Consider the following 23,512-nt stretch of genomic DNA (forward strand, 5'->3'; position numbering starts at 1 on the left):
TAAATGTGTCCCCTTCTCTACTAGTGGGTGGGAGACCTAGCTGCTGTGACTCACTGCTTTGAAAGGGACTTCTGGAATATCAGTTTTTGACCTCTTCGATACAAACTGATATCACTAATTTCAGAGGACTGGGGTTGTTGTAAAAGCTTTCTATAATGCCTACGGTGAGAACAAACTCTCACATTGGGCCTGAGGGAATAATGCTCTGAAGCCTCCCGTATTGTTAAAGGGCTTTGATAGATGAATTTGTATAGTATATTTTATTTAAGGTATATGGCAATCCACAAAAATGCAACGTTTTGGTCTTACAATATTAGACCTTCATCAGGTACGGATTAGGGCACCTGAAGGGCGGGTAGATCTGTAAGAGAAAGCGGAGAAAGGGCATGTGAAGGGCAGGTGTATCCGCAAGAGAAAGCTGCTAAGCGTCATAGCGGTCACAGAACCAAACTTTCTCTATTCCACTATACCTTGCAATCCGTGCCTGATGAAGGTCTAATATTGTAAGACCTAAACGTTGCATTTTTGTGGATTGCTATCTCACTTGAATAAAATATACTATGTAAATTCATCTATCAAAGAGTGCCAAGTCTCTTCAATACATTCTACACGGTGTTGTAACCTACTTGAGCAACCAGTGTTGCTAATGTTGAGTGACGTGTACTACTGTCTGTTTGCGGGAACTCTCTAAGTAGACACTTCTTGATTCCTCTGTACTGTGCGATGCTGTGCGCTGACAATGTGGTTATCAGGGTACAGGTTTATATACACTTTAATTTAGCTTCTGAACATTCACTAGTATCTGATGCATAGAAAAAGAATGATGAGACAGATCAGACATAATCAGATTCATGAGATGTATATAATATGACTCTCTGCTAACACACATAGAGTGCCTTCCTCCCCCATTCCAGGTAAAGACCTTTTCTTTTCTGTAGCTTGTACAGTAGGTCTGTGCACTCCGCTGATTGCCATAAGGAAGGGTCTGTGAGTGAGCTTGTCTTGTATTGGAGGGTGGAGGGGCTGGAGGCAGACAGGAGAAGCTAATTATGAGAAGTATCGTCCATGCCTGACCATAATCAGAATATTTACGGTTGGATCCCAAGGAAACAGAAATTGCATACACCAGAGACAGGTTGGAATTATATCTATTAAAGGGTGTATTCTTAATAACAGTGAATTATTGAAGAATCTGGTGTTCGTGAGAATGCCCCTTTAATGCAGATACTCAGCTATACACTCTCTTATTTTGCCAAGTATTACCCTTTATTTCCATGTTGTCCATTTTTAATTGCAGCTCGAGGACTGGATCATATAGCAGAAAATATCTTGTCCTATCTGGATGCCCAGTCATTGTGTTCTGCAGAACTTGTGTGTAAGGAATGGTACCGGGTCACATCAGATGGTATGTTATGGAAAAAACTTATTGAAAGAATGGTCCGAACAGATTCCTTGTGGAGAGGACTGGCAGAGAGAAGAGGATGGTAAGCATTAACCTGGTCTCTGCATCTATAGATCATTAGATTATCTAATAATCCTGTGTGCTAAGCTAGTATTGCCCTGCAGTTAAAAAAAAAAAACTTTATTCCTTCAGTGGCCCAAAATTGAAGGCTCTTTTCATGATTGGCAGAATTTGCTTTTTAGGGATAGTATCAGTCATCAGTTCCAACATGTTTTATAGGGAACCTTTCAAAAGGGACATAATTTATACTAAAGGCAGGTTGCAGACGCCCATTACAGTTGGATTACAAAGATGTCTTTTTGCCTTTTTTTATTGAAGTTTAAGCCTATGGTATTCCCTTCCTTGCTAAACCTGACCAAAATAGAAAAATTGAGGAAACGGCTCCTATTGTTGGGATTTTTCCGTAACTTCAAAAGTTATGGTAACCACATAAAACCACCTCAATGGGTGTGATTAAAAAAAGCATTGAAATTCTGCACATGGCTGTTTCCAACCACCTACAACAGACATAAATAAGGTGGCTATTAATGAAGCCACTAATGGCTGAAATGAGGAGAATCCTACGAATTATTTTATTCTGCCTGTTTGAAGCCCCCACTAGGGGGAGCTCAAGAATATACTATGTAATAATAAACAAAGTACAACTTCAACACTCTCTAGTAAAAAAACATAACTTCCAACTTCCATAGTGGTGATCACCCACCAGCATTATGGCAACATATAGGGAGGAGACAAACCATTATATGTGGATTCAACACATTTTCAGACTTAGAAAGCCATTGTGTGGCGCTCTTGTTTTTTTTCTTTTGCTATTGTCTACATATGCCATTGTTGGTTTGATGAACGTGTTAGACGTACATGGAATCTCTAGATATGTGTCAACAGGGTCACAATACTTCTTTGTCTATCCTGTAATTTTTTTCTATTATATGTTTAGTTCATTATAAATTAGTCTGAGACCGAGAGATAAAAAATGTTACTACTGTAGCAGCAGACTACACAGGGTTTGTTTTGTAGTCTGTTACCTTGGGGAGGTAAATATCTTCTAAACAGCTCAGCATAAATATTTAGAGATGTGTTAAAAATTATAAATAACTGGTTAAATAGGTTGAAGTTGCTTTTGACCTAAAGTACCGTAATCCTAAATTTGTATGGTTTGACTCATCTTCTACTCTTCTCAATTGAAGGGCTCAGCCTAAGCTTCTCCATCGCTTACTCTCCCGTACCCTTCTGTAATGTCCTGTAGAAATGCAGCTGCAGGTTCCCAGAACTACATTTCCTCGTAACGGATGAGAAGATCCTGTGTGTTCTTTGTGCTGCTAGTTAACATTTACCATATTTTAACTTTATAAATGCATTGCCTTAAACAAGAATCGCCGTGTCCTTTAGGAGTATTAACATGTTCTTTTTAGAACAGAGAATAAGTGTTCCTGAATCTGCCAGAGTTAAACTGTTTCTTCCCTGCCTTACGAGCCCATGGAGCCCTATTACCTGTCTCCTGGAACCACAAAGCAGTCAGCTTTTTAGAATAGCCTCTGTAAATATGAATGAGAGAATTTGCATTAAGCCATTTTTTTGCGAGTTTCGAACTCAATAATCTTCCCTATTTTTCAAGTAAGAGCCACTTCAGGAAAGGGGACGTAAAATATGAAAGGCATAAAGCCCATAACACGGCTCTTTTAAACTCTCTCCTAATGTTAATGGATGATTGGCTTCCTAAAAAGGCATGTCCATGGTCACCCGTAAATTGCATCCTGTCGCTGATCGAGCTTGCAGATTGTTGACTCCAGTATTTTACAGTACGCAAGCCCCCTCAAATATCTGACTATACCCCACAGAGAGAATACTTGTGGCAATGCCTGATCAAGTAAATATTATCCGTACAAAGCTGCAAATCCTGTAAATTTGGCCGGCCCGAATGGTATAGAGCAGGAGGAGCTGAGGAGATTGTACATAGTGCCCTGTCTGCAGGCAGCATGTTATACAGCAGGAGAAACTGAGCAGATTGTACATGATGTCCAGTCTGTAGGCAGCATGTTATAGAACAGGAGGCCCTGAGCAGATTGTATATAGTGGCCTGTCTTCAAAAATAGCATGTTATAGAGCAGCATGTTGTAGAGCAGGAGGAGCAGAGCAGATAGCACATAGTGTCCTGATTGCAGGCAAATTGTTGTAGACAAGAAGCATCCTTCATTCAATAAATATGGGTGCCTCAATATAATATATATAGACGACCCCTAGTTACAAACGGACCTCTGGATGTAATTTACTATACTTTAGCCCTAGGACAGTGGTGGCGAACCTATGGCACGGGTGCCAGAGGTGGCACTCGGAGTCATTTCTGTGGGCACCCAGGCCTTCACCCCAACACAGAATTTGCTAGATGTGACTCAAGCCTTCCTCCTGCAATCCAAGACCCATGGCTGTCTTGGATCAAAGGAGGAAGGCTTGAGTTCTACTCTCAATGCTATTTTAAACCGACATCTCCTTGGCTGCCAGGACTACACAAGAACCTAGAAGTTGTGGAGACAGACGGATTATAACTGGAGCTCCTGCTCTGGGTCCCCTGATCCTTCCTCTTCAGGGGACCCTGGAAGGAAGCTATAATCCAAATTTCTCTATCTTATTTCTATTGTATTTGTGTCCTCAGGTCGCCAATATGGTTGAAACCTGTGATACAGCTGGGATCAATAGGTTACTGCTTTAATTGTCATGGTGGCACTTTGCGACACAAAGGTAGGTTTTGGTTGTAGGTTGGGCACTCTCTCCAAAAGGTTCGCCATCACTGCCCTAGGATATAATAAACAGCTGTAACAGTTTGTAAAAAGCTCAATTGTCTGCAATTAAGCTTCATTGTTAATCCTGGTTGTTATGACAATGCAATATTTTTAAAATCCAATTGTCACAGAGACCAAAAAATTTTTTGTCTGGAACTGCAATTATATAATATACAGTTCCTACTTGCAGAACAAACCTACAGAACCAATCTTGTACATACCCCGGGGACTGTCTGTGTGTGTAAATACATATATTTGGGAGTAGCTTTCACAGAGAGGGTGTGCAAACAGTACTGACTGCACGGACCCCTCCAGCCACTAGTAGGCAGTAGAACATGGGACATTACAGGTCCTGCTGCTTGGGGGTCCTGGCAGCTAACAGTAGACTTTAACAACGGGAAAAGTGTAATATAAGTGACCATATTGGGGTCTGGTATAAGTGGCCCACCCTTATACAACAAGAGACTTGGGACCTTTGTTTCTTTGCTCGGTGCATGACCCAGTGATCTGTGTATTGGGGTGGGGGTGGGGGGGTGGGTCCGATTCATACATTTCTTTTTCACTTGAAATTCTGGGTAAGAGTTTTGGCTATGAGTTTAACCTCATAACAAAGATATTATCCTCCCGCAGATAATGTTAGTTAATTTTGAGTGTAGATCTAGTTTTCCCTAAATCTGAATGACAATTATACAGAGTAACTCAGCAGAGAACAGTAATACATGTAAACTCCCTCCGTCTGTAATGAATATTGTATTTTCCTTTTAATATTGGCTAAGCAATGGCGGGATCTCCGTACACATGTACCCGATTCATCATCGGGGCTTTGGGCCTCGCCAGGTTCAGTTGGCAGGGCCCAGATTTAGTTCTTTTAATACGGGTAAAGAGATTATGTAAAATGAGTTTACTATATCAACAGCGGCATTTCTTCAATCTCCGCGGCGGCGAGATATCTGCGGAGACGTTACTGTATTTCTAATACTAAGGCTGCACAGAATTAATGGCTGGAGCAGAGGTGTGACTTATGCGGCGTTTCGGAGGCCTCAGTGTTCAGAAATATAGTTTTGCTTTATAGCGTTTTATTATATATAATATATACTTTTATTTGGTAAGGACCATATTGATCATTTAATCTTAATTAACCCTATGGATGGAAGAGTACTCTAATGGGACACGAGAGAGAAAAAAAACATCTCCTTGTTTTTTAATTCAGCTCCTTAAGGAAGCAAGAAACACAAAATTTGGGTATGTCCAGTGGGGCTTTTACCCCTCCCACCCCACATTTCCGGCAATAGGTTTTGACCTTCAGCTGTGTATAACAGACCCTTGTTATGTCTCTCTGACTTCCTGTCAATTAAAATAAGTTTGTTTAGTCTTGCTTTAGATGATTTTCCTAATTAGATAATCCAATTTTTCTGAATGTAAAGGGAACATACTTTAAGGGACACTGTCGATAGATTTTTATGCCATTAAACTACCACCCCCCTCAAGTAAGAGATGAAATCTCCTTTCTAGAATTCCCTATTTTATGACAAATCTCACCTGTTTACTTATCAAAATCTCCTCCAAAGTCATGTTAAAACTTGCTGAAAAGAGTCATATTTTGCCTGAGAATAAGCATCTCTCCGTTCGAAGAAGGATCACCCGATCTGACCGGTGGAATGAACTGACATCCTTAATTCATTCCAGCAATCAGAGGTTTGGGTGGGGCTACGAGGAGTGATTTTTAACTGACTGTCCTCGCACGTGGGCACGAGATGGGATACATTGCTCATTTCTGGTGCCAGAGGAAGTGAACCTTTTTTTCACCTTATTGTTGTCTCTAGCAGGGGTGTAAGGGTGCAGAGGGTGCAGTCGCACCCGGGCCCAAGAAGCATAAGGGGCCCATAAGGTGTCTCTTTCTTATATGAGAACATTACTACTATAAACCACACATTATAGTTTGGGGCCTAGTACACACTTTGCACTGGGGTCCAACAGCTTCAAGTTATGCCCCTGTGTAATAGCTATTGCTGTGTTGTCTCTTTTTATGGCACCTTAATCCTTATTCATTCATAATGGGGCTTATTTATAATTTTCCGACGTTTTCGGGATTTGCGCTGCTGTGACAAGTATTTAACTGGGGATTGTGGCGCACACGATCGGATTTTGGTGCAGCTGCGATAGCTTTCATGCGACAGAAATCGTGGGGGTACCAGACGATCCGACTGTTTCGGACTGAGCGTGGGGGTGCCCAGCGATCCGGCTGATACGGACTGAGCGCAGGATTTAACTTTCAAATTGTGTCGCAAGATCAAGCACTTACATGGACCAGGAAGAAGAGTGAACTCTGAGCGGGGAAGTGATACATGCAGGACATCCCTCGCACAATCTTAGTAAATCTTAGTAAATCATGGCATTATCGTTGGGCAATGCACTTTTGGGGAATGCACCAGGACGGGCAAGTAAATGTGCCCCAATGTATATGTGAGAACTTTTGTGACGCTTGTGGAGACCTCATGAGATTCTACCAATGGAATATATATTTTATTTTGTTTTGAATGAAGAGTTTTCGTATTTTCTGCTGTAGGGCTGTCGTCAAATAACATTTCTAATTATGAAATGTCATTCTAAACGGTAAGTTGGAAAGTGGGCTGCAGGAAACGGGAGATGTCTGCCTATTCTGTGCTCTCTAGATGCCGCTGTCCAACTGCAATAGATCTAAGTTTATACAGTAAAAACTGTAAAAAAAATACTATCTGATAAAAAACTGATTAATTTAAATAAAATGTCACAATCTGAAGTCTACAATTGAAATCAATCATGATAAACCAGGGACATTACTCATTGATTTAGGCACTGTAACTGTGGTAATCTTCTTATATATGTTATCAATGGCCTCCTTTCAACATTCATAATGAACCAGAAGGGCTCTGGGGGTCGTTACCAGAGCCCCTCTGTGCTCTGGCTTCACAGGCTGTTTTACCCTTCCAGTTTAGAAGGAAGGAGGCAATGGATAATAAATATAAGGAGATTCCCACAGTCCCAGTGCTGCCCAGTAATGTCCCTGGTTTATCATGATGGATTTGGAAGGTAGATTTTCTTTAAAAGAAAAAAAAAAAAGCGTTTATACATCCAGGGAGTTTTCCTGACTTCCACATTTGGGTTTGGAAGGCATTTTTTTTTTCTAATTTGACCAATTGGCATGAGCCTTGAAGCGTTATTGTTTTGCCTTCCTTTGGATTAGCCCTTTAGGATATATTAATTGGACCTGATGGACAGGAGTCTCTATCCAACCTTATCTATAATGAAGCTATGTAATATACGTAAGCATCAAGAATGGTGTAATAGCCCGGTGTTAAAGCTAAAAAAGGAGATGATCAAGTAATCTAAGGGAGTAAAAACAATCCTTCTTCCTTCCCTTCCCAAATATTTCCTGTGCAGGAAGATATTCAGAAAGTGCCAGGGTTTGTAAGAGGAATTCCCCCCGGGCAGCTGTTGCTATTCATTACTATGAAAGATTAAAGCAAGTTCTCCATGTTTACGGCATCGCGCAGCAGTGTGCCATATCCGTACATTGGGATCAAGAATAACTTGGCACTTGTAATGGATACCAGCTGCATCGCTCCTTCTATTATGCAGAATCCAACCAATCGGGGGGAAGGATAATACCTTGCATTGCGTCGCATGTATTACTTCCCTGCGACTATATTGACTACGACTATATAAGACCTTATTGTTTTTTTGTCTTTTTAGGGGTCAGTATCTATTTAAAAATAAGCCGCCCGACGGAAAGACACCACCTAATTCCTTCTACAGAGCACTTTATCCTAAAATTATCCAAGACATTGAGGTAAGCACTGCTAACGAGATGCTATGTTGCAGTCAAAAGAACAGTAACTCTGAAGACTCATCCCAGCTCTTAGTTGCTTTCTGGCCTCAAAAGCAAATGTATTAGTGATGCCTTGGAATATCAGGAGAGCCTAGACAAGGAATGGGGTTGATTGAGACCTTTAAGGTAATGGGAAGAACACAACTCCTGCTTTATGACGTAAAACTAACCTAAAAATGACCAAAAACACCGCTAACAAACCTAAATAGTATTATAGTGTATATGCTTACTAGAAGGTATTTATGGATAATTTTTGACCTTGTTTTATGGATTTCGGGGTCTGTGTTTTATTTCTGTTGCTTATTTTTCATCATTTTGTCCGGTCTCAACCACAGACGATAGAATCTAATTGGCGGTGTGGAAGACACAGCTTACAAAGAATTCACTGCCGCAGCGAGACCAGCAAAGGAGTCTACTGTCTACAGTACGATGACCAGAAGATTGTGAGCGGACTCCGAGATAACACAATAAAGGTAGGATTTAAAATTATTTTAAAGAGAACCTGTCACCTGATTTTGCCACCTGCCACCAGTCCGCTCTAGAACTCCCTCTTTTATATGAAATCTTGGCCTTTTACATATAGACAGATGTCCCAAAATGTAACATATGTTCTTGTGTATAATGTAATGTAATCTAATGTAATGCCCAGCAGCCACTCCCCCACCTAATGTAATGCCCAGCGGCCTCTCCCCCACCTAATGTAATGCCCAGCGGCCTCTCCCCCACCTAATGTAATGCCCAGCGGCCTCTCCCCCACCTAATGTAATGCCCAGCGGCCTCTCCCCCACCTAATGTAATGCCCAGCAGCCTCCCCTCCACCTAATGTAATGCCCAGCGGCCTCTCCCCCACCTAATGTAATGCCCAGCAGCCTCTCCCCCACCTAATGTAATGCCCAGCGGCCTCTCCCCCACCTAATGTAATGCCCAGCGGCCTCTCCCCCACCTAATGTAATGCCCAGCGGCCTCTCCCCCACCTAATGTAATGCCCAGCGGCCTCTCCCCCACCTAATGTAATGCCCAGCGGCCTCTCCCCCACCTAATGTAATGCCCAGCGGCCTCCCCCCCACCTAATGTAATGCCCAGCGGCCTCTCCCCCACCTAATGTAATGCCCAGCGGCCTCCCCCCCACCTAATGTAATGCCCAGCGGCCTCTCCCCCACCTAATGTAATGCCCAGCGGCCTCTCCCCCACCTAATGTAATGCCCAGCGGCCTCTCCCCCACCTAATGTAATGCCCAGCGGCCTCTCCCCCACCTAATGTAATGCCCAGCGGCCCCTCCCCCACCTAATGTAATGCCCAGCAGCCTCCTCCCCCACCTAATGTAATGCCCAGCAGCCTCCTCCCCCACCTAATGTAATGCCCAGCAGCCTCCCCCCCCCCCCACCTAATGTAATGCCCAGCAGCCTCCCCCCCCCCCCACCTAATGTAATGCCCAGCAGCCTCCCCCCCCCCCCACCTAATGTAATGCCCAGCAGCCTCCCCCCCCCCCCCCACCTAATGTAATGCCCAGCAGCCTCCCCCCCCCCCCCCACCTAATGTAATGCCCAGCAGCCTCTCCCCCACCTAATGTAATACCCAGCGGCCTCTCCCCCACCTAATGTAATGCCCCATGCAGCCCCTTGATAAAATAAATAAACTTATGTACTCACCTTCCCTATCGTTTTCATGTGTGACAGGGCGGCAGAGACGCGTCCATGCACTTCTAGATGCTATAAAACTGAAAATTGTGGCATCTGAAGTGATACTCCCCCTGCATCCTGTAAACATGACTGAAATTGGGCAAAATATGACTCTTTTCTGCTCATTTTCACATGATCATGGAGGAGATTTTTTTTATAGGTAAACTAGTAAAATTCAGATAAAGAGCAAATTCTAGGAATGATTCTAACAGTTTACAGGGGTTAAATGTAATAGGTTTCCTTTCAAAGTTATTTTGGATATGCTATTCCAAGGTTTTTAAAGCTCTGTTCTTGACTTTTTAGCAACAGAAAGCATAGGTATGGATCATAGGAGAAGTCATCTACCAACAAAATCCATCATGATAAATGAGGGGCACCTACTCGTAGATCCAGGCACCGTGACTGTGGTAATCTTCATATATTTGTAATCCATGGCCTCCTCCCTTCTAAAATCAACTTTTATAATTATTCTATTTAGCCGGAAGGGCATTACCAGAGCCCTTCAATGCATCAACAACCAGGCTGTTACACTGTTCAAGAGCAATTCCCCCCTGCCCCCTGAGTACTTCCCTACTCCCACTGTGTGAGATTACTGTAGGCAGAGGTAGTGGGGAAGTGCTCCTTCACAGTGTAACAGCCTGTGAAGCTTAAAGTACAGAGGAGCACTGGTAACATCCTCAGAAGCAAATATAAGGAGATTACCACAGTCATGGTGCCTGATCTGAGTGAGTACCGCTGGTTTATCATTATGAATTTTGATGGTAGATTTCCTTGTGAAGGAAATCTACCAATCGGGTAGACACAATTTAATCTAAATAAACTTACTTGGTGTCTTTTTACATGCACTCTGGAACATATCTTGATTAGTCTTGAAACCCGCTAAAATATTGATGCTCTTTCAGTTCCTCAGTAGCATGCCTACTGTGTGCTATTGTATCTACCCACTCCCATCCCCCTGCCCGAGTGCTGATGATGTCACCCGACTCTCGAAAAGTCTTATGAGGATGAGTCGGCTGCGTAGCCGGGGTGAAGACTGTGCATGCGCTAGACTTCTTGAGAGCTGGGTGAAGTCACTGGCACTCGGGCACTCATGCACTAGACATGCACAATTAGGAACTGTAGGAGAGCCGGGCTTCCTGTGTGACGTCCACAGGAGTGCCCGGTGCCAATTAGCATATTTTAAAAAGTCGATTTTTTTAAAATTGCATCTACCTGAAATGTTCTAATGTAGGGTTCAGTCTATGGTGGAAAAATCAATGAACAGGTTTCTTTTCACGTTCAGAATTAGTTTCCCATGTAAGATCACCAGGTTCATCCATCATGTAGCTCACGAAAACTGCTTACTAGGATGTACAAAACCTTGTTTAATACGTTTTCTGTCTCGTAGATTTGGGATAAGAACACTTTGGAGTGTAAGCGTGTACTGACAGGACACACAGGGTCCGTTCTTTGTCTTCAGTACGATGAGAGAGTAATAATTACCGGCTCATCCGACTCCACTGTCAGGTATATTACGATCTATATGGCAGTAGTTTAACTCTTGTCCTGTACATGAACCTTCCAAGTCCTTCTCAATAGTTTCAACAAGTTTTGCATAAATTAATGGTACAATACAATAAACCTTGTCAAATATCTGATCAGAGTAAAGTGCTTCCTTTCCCCACTTACTTGGCTCTTCTCACTCCCATTCTTTTTTTTTCCTTAATCTGATTTTCATTCCGAAATATCTGCTGAATTTTGTCTTGCTAGGGAGATGGATCCAACCTCATTAAAGGGGTCGGCCACTTGTAACAAACTTTAACAGGGCAAGTTAGACCATAAAAGGGTCACCCATATTATAATTAAAGGACATCTACCATCAGTTTAGTGATGGTAGACGTGTCCTAGTTAGAAGTTCCTGAGGGGGTGTGCATACATTCAAATACGAGGCTCCCTGAGGCACTCGGGTGACGTAGCCTGAGAGCCCCAGACTAATTTACAAAACTTTTATAACTCTATATTTCCATGATCGCAGGATAGAGTTATGATAAAAGAACTACTTGTTACTAGGACACATCTACCATCACTACACTGATAAACTTTAACCTGTTAATGTTAGACGTGAGTTCCCCATCCCCTTCCTGGGCAGCAGGACTGGGGACTTCCTGTGAGGTCCTGCTGGCTTCTAGTGATTGGAGGGGACCTGGAAGTTAGCAGGTCATTAGGACTTTACAGGAAAGTCTCATTGTTCAGTTCCTAGCTGTCCAGTGAGCTGTACATCACATCAAGACAGTCATTCACAGAGTCACTCCACCCATTGGACTCTTAAATCCAATTCATTCAATATATAGGACAGGATGATGAATATAGCAGGTTCCCTGTAAACTGTGGAGACGATGTGTGGGCCTATCTAGGACACCATCTGCGCTGAGTTCATCCGTTCTTCTAATGTCTGTGACTCCTCGAGGCACTTGATCTTCGCCTCACAGCCCCAAAACATACTAATAGATTTATTTGCTTCTTTAAAACTTTCCCTGTGGAAAGGAAAATAGATTGTAAGCTCCTCCGGGACAGGAACTGATGTGAGTGATTCCCCTCATTGTACAATATGCTAGCACTGTATGAATAAATGATAACCGTAATACAATGTTCTATGAGTGATCGCTAATATGTCTCCGATGCGCCATAAAGGCAGCGTTATCCCGTATATGCAGTTTATACATTGTAACGTATGCCCACAATGGTTAATATGACTTCCATTTGTTCCAGAGGTTCCTCTTACTGAATATAAACGTTCACTTTGGAATAATTGATTTATGCTTGAAGTATTGTCTGCCCTTCCCCTGGGCGGCGTGGGGCGCTCTCCGTAATTAGTCTTTTTACGTTCCTCTCCTTAGCCTTTTACAATCATTTTAAGGAGATGAGAGCCCTTGTAATAAAAAGCAGTAATGTGGAAGAGGCATTGTGAGTCTCCCCGTAGTTTGTAGCTGTTGGTTTACTGAAGATGCAGCGTGAGACTTTTAATGTTAATGGCTACAATAAACGTATAGAGAGGAGGCCTCATCCACTTCTTCAGGGAGAGTTTAAAGGAGCAGGAACACCTTAGATATGGGGATCCTATATAGGGATATTTATATATTACATATATATATATATTTAAATTTATCTAATTGCACATTTTTTTCCCCCCAAATATATGTTTTCTAATTACATTTTTTCTATTTATGTATCAGATGTGTGTTTCCTGTCATTTTGCCTGAGCCTCTCCTTTGTTCCTTTAACAGCATTTAGAAATATGCTGTTAAAGGAACAATATGTCTTCATAGCCACAGATAGCAATAGAGGAGATGAGCTGCAACATCATCTATTGTAGGTAGTGATGTAATGATGGGTCAGTGTGATCTATATAGAGGTCATTGTACAGGGGTGGTGATAAGCTGTGACATCTATTGTCAGTAGTGATGTAATGATGGGTCATTGTTATCTATATAGAGGTCATTGTACAGGGAGGGAGAGGAGACAAGCTGTGACATCATCTATTGTCAGTAGGGATGTAATGATGGGTCAGTGTGATCTATATAGAAGCCATTGTACAGGGAGGAGGAGGAGATAAGCCGTGACATCATCTATTGTCAGTAGTGATGTAATGATGGGTCAGTGTTATCTATATAGAGGTCATTGTACAGGGAGGGGGAGGAGATAAGCTGTGACATCATATATTGTCAGTAGTGATGTAATGATGGGTCAGTGTTATCTATATAGAGGTCATTGTACAGGGAGGGGGAGGAGATAAGCTGTGACATCATCTATTGTCAGTAGTGATGTAATGATGGGTCAGTGTAATGTATATAGAGGTCATTGTACAGGGAGGGGGAGGAGATAAGCTGTGACATCATATATTGTCAGTAGTGATGTAATGATGGGTCAGTGTATATATAGGTCATTGTACAGGGAGGGGGAGGAGATAAGCTGTGACATCATATATTGTCAGTAGTGATGTAATGATGGGTCAGTGTATATATAGGTCATTGTACAGGGAGGGGGAGGAGATAAGCTGTGACATCATATATTGTCAGTAGTGATGTAATGATGGGTCAGTGTAATGTGTGTGTATATATAGGTCATTGTACAGGGAGGGGGAGGAGATAAGCTTTGACATCATATATTGTCAGTAGTGATGTAATGATGGGTCAGTGTAATGTGTGTATATATAGGTCATTGTACAGGGAGGGGGAGGAGATAAGCTTTGACATCATCTGTTGTCAGTAGTGATGTAATGATGGGTCAGTGTATATATAGGTCATTGTACAGGGAGGGGGAGGAGATAAGCTGTGACATCATATATTGTCAGTAGTGATGTAATGATGGGTCAGTGTAATGTGTGTGTATATATAGGTCATTGTACAGGGAGGGGGAGGAGATAAGCTTTGACATCATATATTGTCAGTAGTGATGTAATGATGGGTCAGTGTAATGTGTGTATATATAGGTCATTGTACAGGGAGGGGGAGGAGATAAGCTTTGACATCATATATTGTCAGTAGTGATGTAATGATGGGTCAGTGTAATGTGTGTATATATAGGTCATTGTACAGGGAGGGGGAGGAGATAAGCTTTGACATCATCTGTTGTCAGTAGTAATGTCGTTATGGCATTTTCTTTAGGGGTGTTATAATTTTTATCTAGTCTGTGATCTAAATAGTGTTTTTGGCTTTGTCTCGGACCGTGTGCTAGCTACATTTACACTTCACAGACTGCCCCAGTGTCCTAATAAATATATATAATATCTCTCTTGTTCTTTGATTCCCTTCTCAGAGGAATACAGGCAGTCCCCGGGTTACATACAAGATTGGTTCTGTAGGTTTGTTCTTAAGTTGAGTTTGTATGTAAGTCGGAACCGTATACTTTATTATTGTAACCCCAGTCAAAAATGTTTTGGTCTCTGTGACAATTGGATTTTAAAAATGTTGGATTGTCATAAGAACCAGGATAAGCAATGAATCTTAATTACAGACACCTGTGATAACTGTTATAGCTGATTATTGTAGCCTAGGACTAAAGTACAGTAAATTACCAAAATCCAGAGGTCCGTTTGTAACTAGGGGTCGTATGTAAGTCAGGTGTTCTTATGTAGGGGACCGCCTGTAGTTAGGTCAGTGAGATGGGCCTAGTACACATACCTTTTAGAGTGTTACTTATGGTGTGATCTTCACACTGCATTTAGGCAAGCTCTCAACGTATGTATACTTTGTATCCATAAGAGCCTTCGTTTTGGTTGAATAGCCAACTTGTTTTTGAAAGAGAAGTCTACCACAGGGCCACACATACAATACCTATAGAGTGGCATGTTGACCCCTTCCAATGAAGGTAGACCCTGAAAAACATGTTCCCGAGAAGGCAGGCGGGTTCCATTATGTGACCAGAGTCTTAGACTTTTTCTTTGTCTTTTTAAGTAAATCCCTTTAAATGTCCTACCTTTACAATGTTCTGTAAGCTGCAGGAGAAGGCCAGATGTGAATCCAATTGTCCTATTCATTTTTCCGTTTAAAAAAGGCCACAAGGAAAAGATAAATTGTTTTTATTTCTCTCTAGTTGACCTTTATTCTGCCTTCAAATGTTACCATATATAAGTTTCAGGTGAATTCCGGAACGTTCTGCACTTCTGTTTTATTTGCCTCCATCAACTTTTGTTTACAGGAGAGGAAGATAAACTTTCCCAAAATTCAGTTATGAAGTAGTTGTAGCCGTCATGAATACAAGATATTAAATGCATCTACTATAGAGATGTAGCAAGAACCTGTCATCCTAATGGACCAGTGGCTTAGTGTCCCAAATAACCTTATATAAACTCTCTGCTTGGACCTCCATTAAGATAAAAGGTTATGGTTACCTTGCGCAGATCTTTACTGAAGCAAGAGTAGTATAACCTGGGTTCACAGAGCTTTCACCTAAGGCCAAGTATTGAAGGCAAGGAGTATTCATAACTTGATAGGTGTTATGGGTGCTACCGGTGGCCACATACTCAACATAGAGGTATAAGAACCTTCAAGTGGTTTACTGTCCACAAAAAACTTGACTCATGAGACACATCAGTGCAGACAAGGAGAGGAATTGCTACTTTTTGAGGGTTTTCCACCAGCGGGGGCCACCATATCAAAAAGTCGGTGTGACCGGGCACGTTGCGGTGTCCTCCTTACAGTGTCCCCACTAATGATCCATAGTGGGGACACTGTATAGTTAGTCTTTCAGATCTTTAGGTGGTTATAGCGGGCAAGGTAATGACTATGCCCAGCCTTACTACCTCAGCCCCCCCCCAAGAGTGATGGTACAGTCTACGGGGGCCACCATCTCAAAAAAAATATGTGTGACGGGGCACATTGTTGTGTGGAGGGATACACATACTCCTTTCACTGTCCCTGCTAATGATCAATCTGACTGAATATTTATCGTCTATAAGATCTTAGGTGGTTATAGAGGGCAAGATAGTCACAATGCCCCCCCCCCCCCCCAGCACACAGTGATGGTACAGTCTCTAGCTGCCCATGTGATGTAGTGCTGGTCAAAATAAGCAACAAGAAGGAAAAAGATCATTCCAACAGTCTGGATGGAGACTGATCAGAGCTGAGATGAGACTGCATTGCAGGGAAACGAGTCTCACGCCCGGTACTGATATCTTGTACATTGCAATTAGACTCCTGGTTCAGGATTTTTTTTTTTTTACTTTTTTTGAAATGTTATGCAGTGTTGTATCTAAAGGGCTAGTTTTCTTTGAGGGGTACATTTTTTTTCTGGTTTTGTCTCCTATGTAATGTAGTGTTGCAAAATAATCCATGCAGATGATTTTCATAGTTGTCCTCCTTGGGCCTATTGATGTCATAAAATTTTTTTCTTCTTTTTACATCGGCGCATAGGGAGGAAATCATTGTTGTCATGCAGTATGGTTTACCCTGGGAAAGCTGTAATATAATACACTAGCGTTCTCTTCATTGCGCTCTCTGCTGTGATAGTTGAGAAATGTCTAGTCAGCAGAACCAGCGTTTTAGTCCCATAATAATCAGCTTTCTTCTCGAAACGCGTCTTTCTACTAAATTTTCAATAAGTGACACAAAAGCAATAAGCCGCTCTGTGAATAATCCGTTTTTCTTCACATTTCAAAAACTGTCCCACTATTCATGTACTTTTCCCTTAATATATTATATCTGCTGTTTTTCATAGGGTCACAGAGTCAATCTTCATACGGGTTTGTGTATCAGAGTTTAACTGCAGATTATTTCAAGCTTTGAGAAAATTTGATAAATTACAGATTTGTACCTTCCATGAAATATTAAAGCGTTCTCACACCGGGCTTTTAATTTCTCTTCTATCTCATGTGACTGTTGCAGGGTTTGGGACGTAAACACGGGAGAGATGCTGAATACGCTGATCCACCACTGCGAGGCCGTGCTGCATTTACGTTTCAATAACGGAATGATGGTCACCTGCTCCAAAGATCGTTCCATCGCAGTGTGGGATATGGCCTCCGCCACCGATATCACACTAAGAAGGGTCCTCGTAGGACATAGAGCTGCTGTAAACGTGGTGGACTTTGATGACAAGTATATAGTATCGGCATCCGGTGACAGAACTATAAAGGTGAACTTGTTTTACGGTAATATTGCTAATGGAAATAATAATAATCACTAATATATAGTAACATTTCTGTTAAGGAATCAATAATTCCCGGATAGAAATAGTCCTTTAAAGGGGTTTTCCCAATAACTAAAGTGAGGCCCTATCCATGGGATAGGGTCTAACTTGCTGATCATTGGGGGTGTCAGTGCTGAGACCCCCACAGATTGCGAAAACGAGGCTAATGTAGTAGATGCCCGCACATGACCGTTCTGCTCTATTAATCTTTATGGAGCTATCGGTGAGCGCGGCGCTTGGCAATTTCCGTCAGCTCTATAGAGCTACAATGATCAGCAAGTTAGGCTTTATCCTGGGGTTAGAGCCTAACTTTTGTTTGTGGGAAAACCCCTTTAAGTGATTCTCCCAAAAAACGCCAATAAACTGCCCGTATTCACAAGAAAAAGCCCAGTCCAACACCTAGGTTATACGTGCTCTTTCTTGTACCGAGTCAGGGGTAGGATAACTTCACTCAATATATAGTACAAAAATACAGCATTTAGAAAATAATCATAAAAAAGTTGTATATCCAATCATAACACAAATCCTTGACCAATGTTTTTATTCCATCCAGGTTTCCTCCTAGCTATAAAGTTAGAATATTGCGAAAGGACTCATTGTGTGTATTTGTTTTTCTTCATCAGGTGTGGAACACGAGTACATGTGAATTTGTACGCACCTTAAACGGTCACAAACGTGGTATCGCTTGTCTACAGTATCGAGATAGACTAGTAGTGAGCGGCTCTTCTGATAACACCATCAGGTAACCAGGTCCTAACACTTACCTTTATGGGGTGGACTGTTTGGGGGGGATAAAAATCAGTAGAACCCGCCCTCTAGTAATATTTACAGCAGTGCTGAAAAGTGAGCCTCCAAGAAACAAATACCCACTTATTGTCACTTAAAATGCTTTTATTGAAAACCTGATTTAAATATTCTGTCATTTTGTTGCTTTACATGCCGTGTGTTATTTGGCTTTGTTCAAATTACCTTTTTGTCCATACTTTTTAAACTGTCTTTGTCGCCAAAAACTACGGAATCGGACGTAAACCTGACACCATTTTACGGCCATCCGATTTATCAGATTATAAATCAATCGGATTTGTCCAGATTCATTTGAAGATGGTGGCAGTATAGCATAACAGAAGTTATAAGTTCATATATAACCTCCAAACGTTTTTTTTCTTAATATCATCAGAAATTATTACAATCAAAACACATATATCTAACAAAATCTTTTCCCCTATCATATACAAGAAGACAGAATTAAATGGCTACACTCCGCTATACTGTTAAGACCAATAGTGGCTGTATAATACCAGGAGGATCATGGTACGTTTATTAAACTATCATGGTTATCCTAATAAAAATAAAGTGCAAGAACCGATCAGAAGGGCCCAAAATTGGTTATATTTAATCACAACAAATAGAAAAATAATTAAAAAAAAATTCAGTGTAAAAAGGAATTGAGAGGGTATGTTACCACTAGGTGTTGCTAATTAAATGCCCATGATCATTTGATCATCAGTATGTGTGACCACCTGCATAAAAGCAGATGTTTTAGCAGTTTATCTTTTAACATTCAGCAGTGTATTAATATACTGTATTGCCAATGAGAAAGGACATCAGCAATGATCTGAAAGAAACCAATGTGGCTGCCCATCATTCTGGGAAGGTTTATGAGGCCATTCCCAATCACTTTTGAAGTCAATCGTGTTACAGTGAGAAAGATTAATGAAGTGGAAAACATTCAACACTGTTGACAATCTTTCCAGAAGTAGAAGAAAATTCACCCCTAGGTCAGACTGAACAATGTTGAAGTACTTGACAGTACAAGAAAAAGTCTGAACAAATATGGCGTGTTGGGAAGGGTTGCCTGGAGGAAGCCTCTGCTTTCTTTAAAGAACATGGCAAAAGCGCTTACGTTTGCAAAGCTTCATCTGACCAAATCAGAAAACATCTGGAACAATGTCCTTTGTGACCGTGTTACGACATTATGAACAATGCCATGCCAACAATGTATGTGTAGAAACTCTTCATACTAAACAGGGTGGTGGTGAAATGATGCAACCATTGAGTCGACCATGAACTCCTCTGTTTACAGCATGGTGGAATCAAATGTGAGGCCATCTACTGAATCGTTGAAGCATAGCAACAGCATCAAATGACAAGGTATCAAGATTTGCTGTGGCCCAGTAAAAGTCCAAACCCTGATCCATTATAAATGCTGTCCATAAGAGAAGCGGGTCTTAAATTCTCACGAACCTCAATTAACTGAGCATTGGAAAGAGTAGAGGGACAAAATCTTTCCTGAACTATAGGAGACTGATAAAGTCGTGAAGAAAATTGTGACTTCAGGTTATTGCCTCTAAAGGTGGTTCTACGAGCTGTTGGTTCACGAGAGGGGGCACTTTTTTTTTTTTTTTTTTTTTTGCTGAATTTTTGGTAAATAATGTCACGGTGAAATCTCATGTGTGATGTTCTTTATCTGAGGTTGCATTTGCCTCATTTTACAACTTTCCAAGAACCAGACGATTTTCATCAAGTCATTGTATGTTAAACAATAGAATTCAAAGATGTGATCCTCTAACTTTTTCACAGTACTTAATACATCTAAATAAAACTGCAAATAATACACACATGCAGCATAATCCAGTATACTCGCCTGTCTATTTTTGGAGTACAGGATGGAACTGAAGATCAACGCCTAGAGACGCTCCAGTTCTTCTCCGCTCAGTTTTATAGGATTCTTTGTGCATCTCCTTGTTCTTCTGTTGCTGTAGAATAAAGATTTTATATCCTACTTTTGTCAACAGTGGGAGTTATATCCAATTATTAATAACACAGCAGGAAAAAAGTTTTGAGTCTTTACTGGGAAGCAGCCAATCCATATCTTCGGGGAGCTATTATTTCATACTCAATATCTAAGCGTAGAGAAACTACACAGTCAATAATGAACAGCGAGGCAGTTGATGATGAATGTGAAATTCTGCATGGATATCCAGCCCTAAATAACATTATAGAAGTAAACCACTTAATAACCGTACAAAATAAACAGCCCTTTTTATGAGAGCGTATTTCTGTGCAGAGCGCGATTGGGTTACGGAAGAACAAATGGGATTACAGAAGAAACATAAAACAGGATGAGTTCATTGTGGTGAGAAATGGTGAGAAATAGTTAACTTCACTGAAATCCAACCACATTGGAAGTCCAATAGGCAGGAAGTGCTTATTCATGATATTAAACAATATTGGAGGAATGAGCGGCCATGTTGGGTGCTCCATCCTCTAGGCGGTACTCATGTTCTGCGACATTCATGTATTTCTTGATTCAGTTTTTCCTTGCAAATTTTGCTTGTTCAAAGTATGTGGCCACCATGGTCTTTAAGTCTTCCAAGGCATTATGGCCGTGGGGCAGCTACTGTCTCTTCTTTCTAAAAAAATAAATAAATAAAATCTCAAATCATTCTCAATATTGTTCTGACCTTTGGATCCATTAGGGGCAGCCCAACTTTCAAAGCAGCTTCCTTCTGTCTATCTGTCTAGTGGGAGAGAGCAGAGAGTTTTGGTGCCCAATCTCTAATTTGTTATGTATAATGGGGTTCTCTAAATTGAGGTGTTTTCTTTGACGTCCCCCCCCCCCCATTATGTCTGCTACTGGTAGTCCAGTGGTATTACCATGTGTTTATACGGTTTCTCAAACTAATAGCTTAATGGAAGGAGTTGAAATACCATCTAGAGCTGCATTCACAGTTCTGTAGGCTACCGGATGTATTTGATTACAAGTTGAACAGAGTACAATCCGAGGCCCCTAATTTTTCCACAAACAACTGGGGAAACTTATTGACTTTAGTATAAGCCTAGGGTGGGAAATGCATTGGTCACAGCCTCCCCCCAGTTATGAAACCCACTGGGAGGTGAGTACTTAAGTTTATTTTTTTTTATACATTTGTGTATAAGCCGAGTTGGTATTTTTCAGCAGAAAAACTCTCCTTATACACAAGTATATATGGTAACTGATATTTATTAGAAAAGCCAACCATTTTTACCGAAACTGACCAATTAGGAGACTGGATAGGTCCTCTAACACCAATACACTTTGTGGTTATCTGATGTTTAAAAAAATAGTTTTCCTTCTGAACTATTTGGAGCAGAATAGAGAACTCAGCTCTTGAGTAAAATAGTTACAGGTACTTGGAACTAAAATATAAAAACTAAAGAGCCTTTACCCCAGACCAAGATTGTTAATGCAATAGACACTGAATGTATACATTTTAGTAGAGTGTGAAATGTAAATTGTGAATGTGCATTTCATGATCACTATTGATGTGTGTGTTACTAACATTTATACATCAGTTTTTATAGTCTAGATTCTGTTCTTTTCAGGTTGTGGGACATTGAATGTGGAGCTTGTTTACGGGTCTTGGAAGGACATGAAGAACTGGTACGATGTATTCGCTTTGACAACAAGAGGATAGTCAGCGGGGCATATGATGGGTGAGTCTGGCCTTTTCCCTTTGATATAAATAAGTAGCTCAGGTGATCGGAAATCAGAAGTAAAGGCAGTAGCAGAAGTCAGGCTAACGTGGTTAGATGTGCTACTTAAAGAGGTTGGCTACTTTACCTCATGTTTTTTGGTAATGTGTGTGCAAGTGAGGGGGCAAGATATTAGGTAATTTACCAATATACATCTATTAAAGGCTCTGCACCACTTGCTTGATATGTGAAGTGAAGCCTCCTGTATTTTATCTCATCAGCGAGAGATTCCTGTCCATAAAATGGCGCAGATGAAGGGTCATGTGATCTCGGTCTGTCCATGAGCAATCACCCTGCCAGGACCATAATCTTCTATTCATGAATATTTTCATAAGGTTACTCAATTGCTCATGGACAGTTCTTTTATATAGATGTATATTGGTAAATTGCCTAATATCCTGCCCCGCTTCCCCCCACTTACACACACACATTACAGAAAACATGAGGTAAAGGGGTTTTCTACGCTTTATCTATTACAATAGATGCAGGTAATTGGTAGGGGTGACAAGTCTGCCTTGGAAATGTGCTCTGTGTGTTTGTGGGATTTCCCAAACCGGACCTTAAGTAAGTGAACAGAACTCTGCGTGTCAGTTCAATGATTTACAATTTGGTCCAGGAAATCCTGCATATTCTTCTAGACATCAAAATGCCGCTTGTTTCTAGTTACATCCTCATCAGTCCAAGACTCAGGGAAGCAACAGGGACAACACTCACTGGAGTAGTCATGGTGGCATTTTCCTGTTATAACTTCTTGCCCTTCTCCACCAGAAAATCATTGGTTGTTCTTTTAGAAGACCGTTTTGTTTTTTTTGTCTTTTTGGCTTCTTTTTCATTTTTTCAGCAACACTTTAATGGTTTAATAAAGAAGATGAACCGATTTAGTTCCTAATCACAATTATGCAGAGAAGACGCTGTAGGTAAAAGATCTCATGTATAAGAATTAGGAGGAGAATGTGTTGTGTCTTTATCAGATGCCATTAAATGCTCCATTAATTAACATCACCTGTTCTCCTGCCATTTGTCTTGGTTAATTTTAGAAACGCGTGGCAAAAATATTCTTATTTTTCATTCGGTTGTAACGAAGCCGACGCATGTTTCATTAGTCAGAGCATTTATCAAAATATACTCCTGATCTGCTCACCGCGGGGCTTCATTATTAAGGCCTTGCTCTAATTAGCATCACTTAGATGACAGCAGCGCTCACTCATCTTCCATCACATGACTATATAGACGCCCCGGATGGTTTTACACTCACATTTGATGGACAGTAGTGCCATTGTACACAGACTAAAGATGGGGCAGGCTTACGTAGCCGGTTGAGGAAGTCCTCCACTTACACAGAGGTCACATTGTCTTCTAGTTTTGTCATCATAAACTTCAAAGGTTTAACGTCAAACTTTGCCAACAAAAGCAGGTGGGCAACCTTATGGTCAACACATTTTGGGTGTTATATTTTTTTTAAATTCCTTTGGATTACTTGATGCACGGTATGTAATATTTGGACCCAGTGCCATCTCCAGGTCTGTGTGGGTCCTTATGTGACTGT

At 41.2% G+C, this 23,512-nt stretch overlaps 1 protein-coding gene across 2 annotated transcripts in view; it reads left to right on the plus strand.

The window, feature by feature from the left end:
• BTRC (beta-transducin repeat containing E3 ubiquitin protein ligase) overlaps positions 1–23,512 on the plus strand; it is a 140,227-nt gene that overhangs the window by 101,126 nt on the left and 15,589 nt on the right. For both annotated transcript variants that reach the window (XM_072131017.1, XM_072131018.1), the window contains 7 exons: positions 1,298–1,484; positions 7,972–8,068; positions 8,443–8,580; positions 11,174–11,292; positions 17,148–17,397; positions 18,075–18,193; positions 21,817–21,927. In XM_072131017.1, the coding sequence (XP_071987118.1) occupies positions 1,298–1,484; positions 7,972–8,068; positions 8,443–8,580; positions 11,174–11,292; positions 17,148–17,397; positions 18,075–18,193; positions 21,817–21,927 (1,021 nt within the window). The remainder of the gene's footprint in view (positions 1–1,297; positions 1,485–7,971; positions 8,069–8,442; positions 8,581–11,173; positions 11,293–17,147; positions 17,398–18,074; positions 18,194–21,816; positions 21,928–23,512) is intronic.

The sequence above is a fragment of the Engystomops pustulosus genome, chromosome 11, assembly GCF_040894005.1.
Source record: "Engystomops pustulosus chromosome 11, aEngPut4.maternal, whole genome shotgun sequence".
NCBI classification, from domain to species: domain Eukaryota; kingdom Metazoa; phylum Chordata; class Amphibia; order Anura; family Leptodactylidae; genus Engystomops; species Engystomops pustulosus.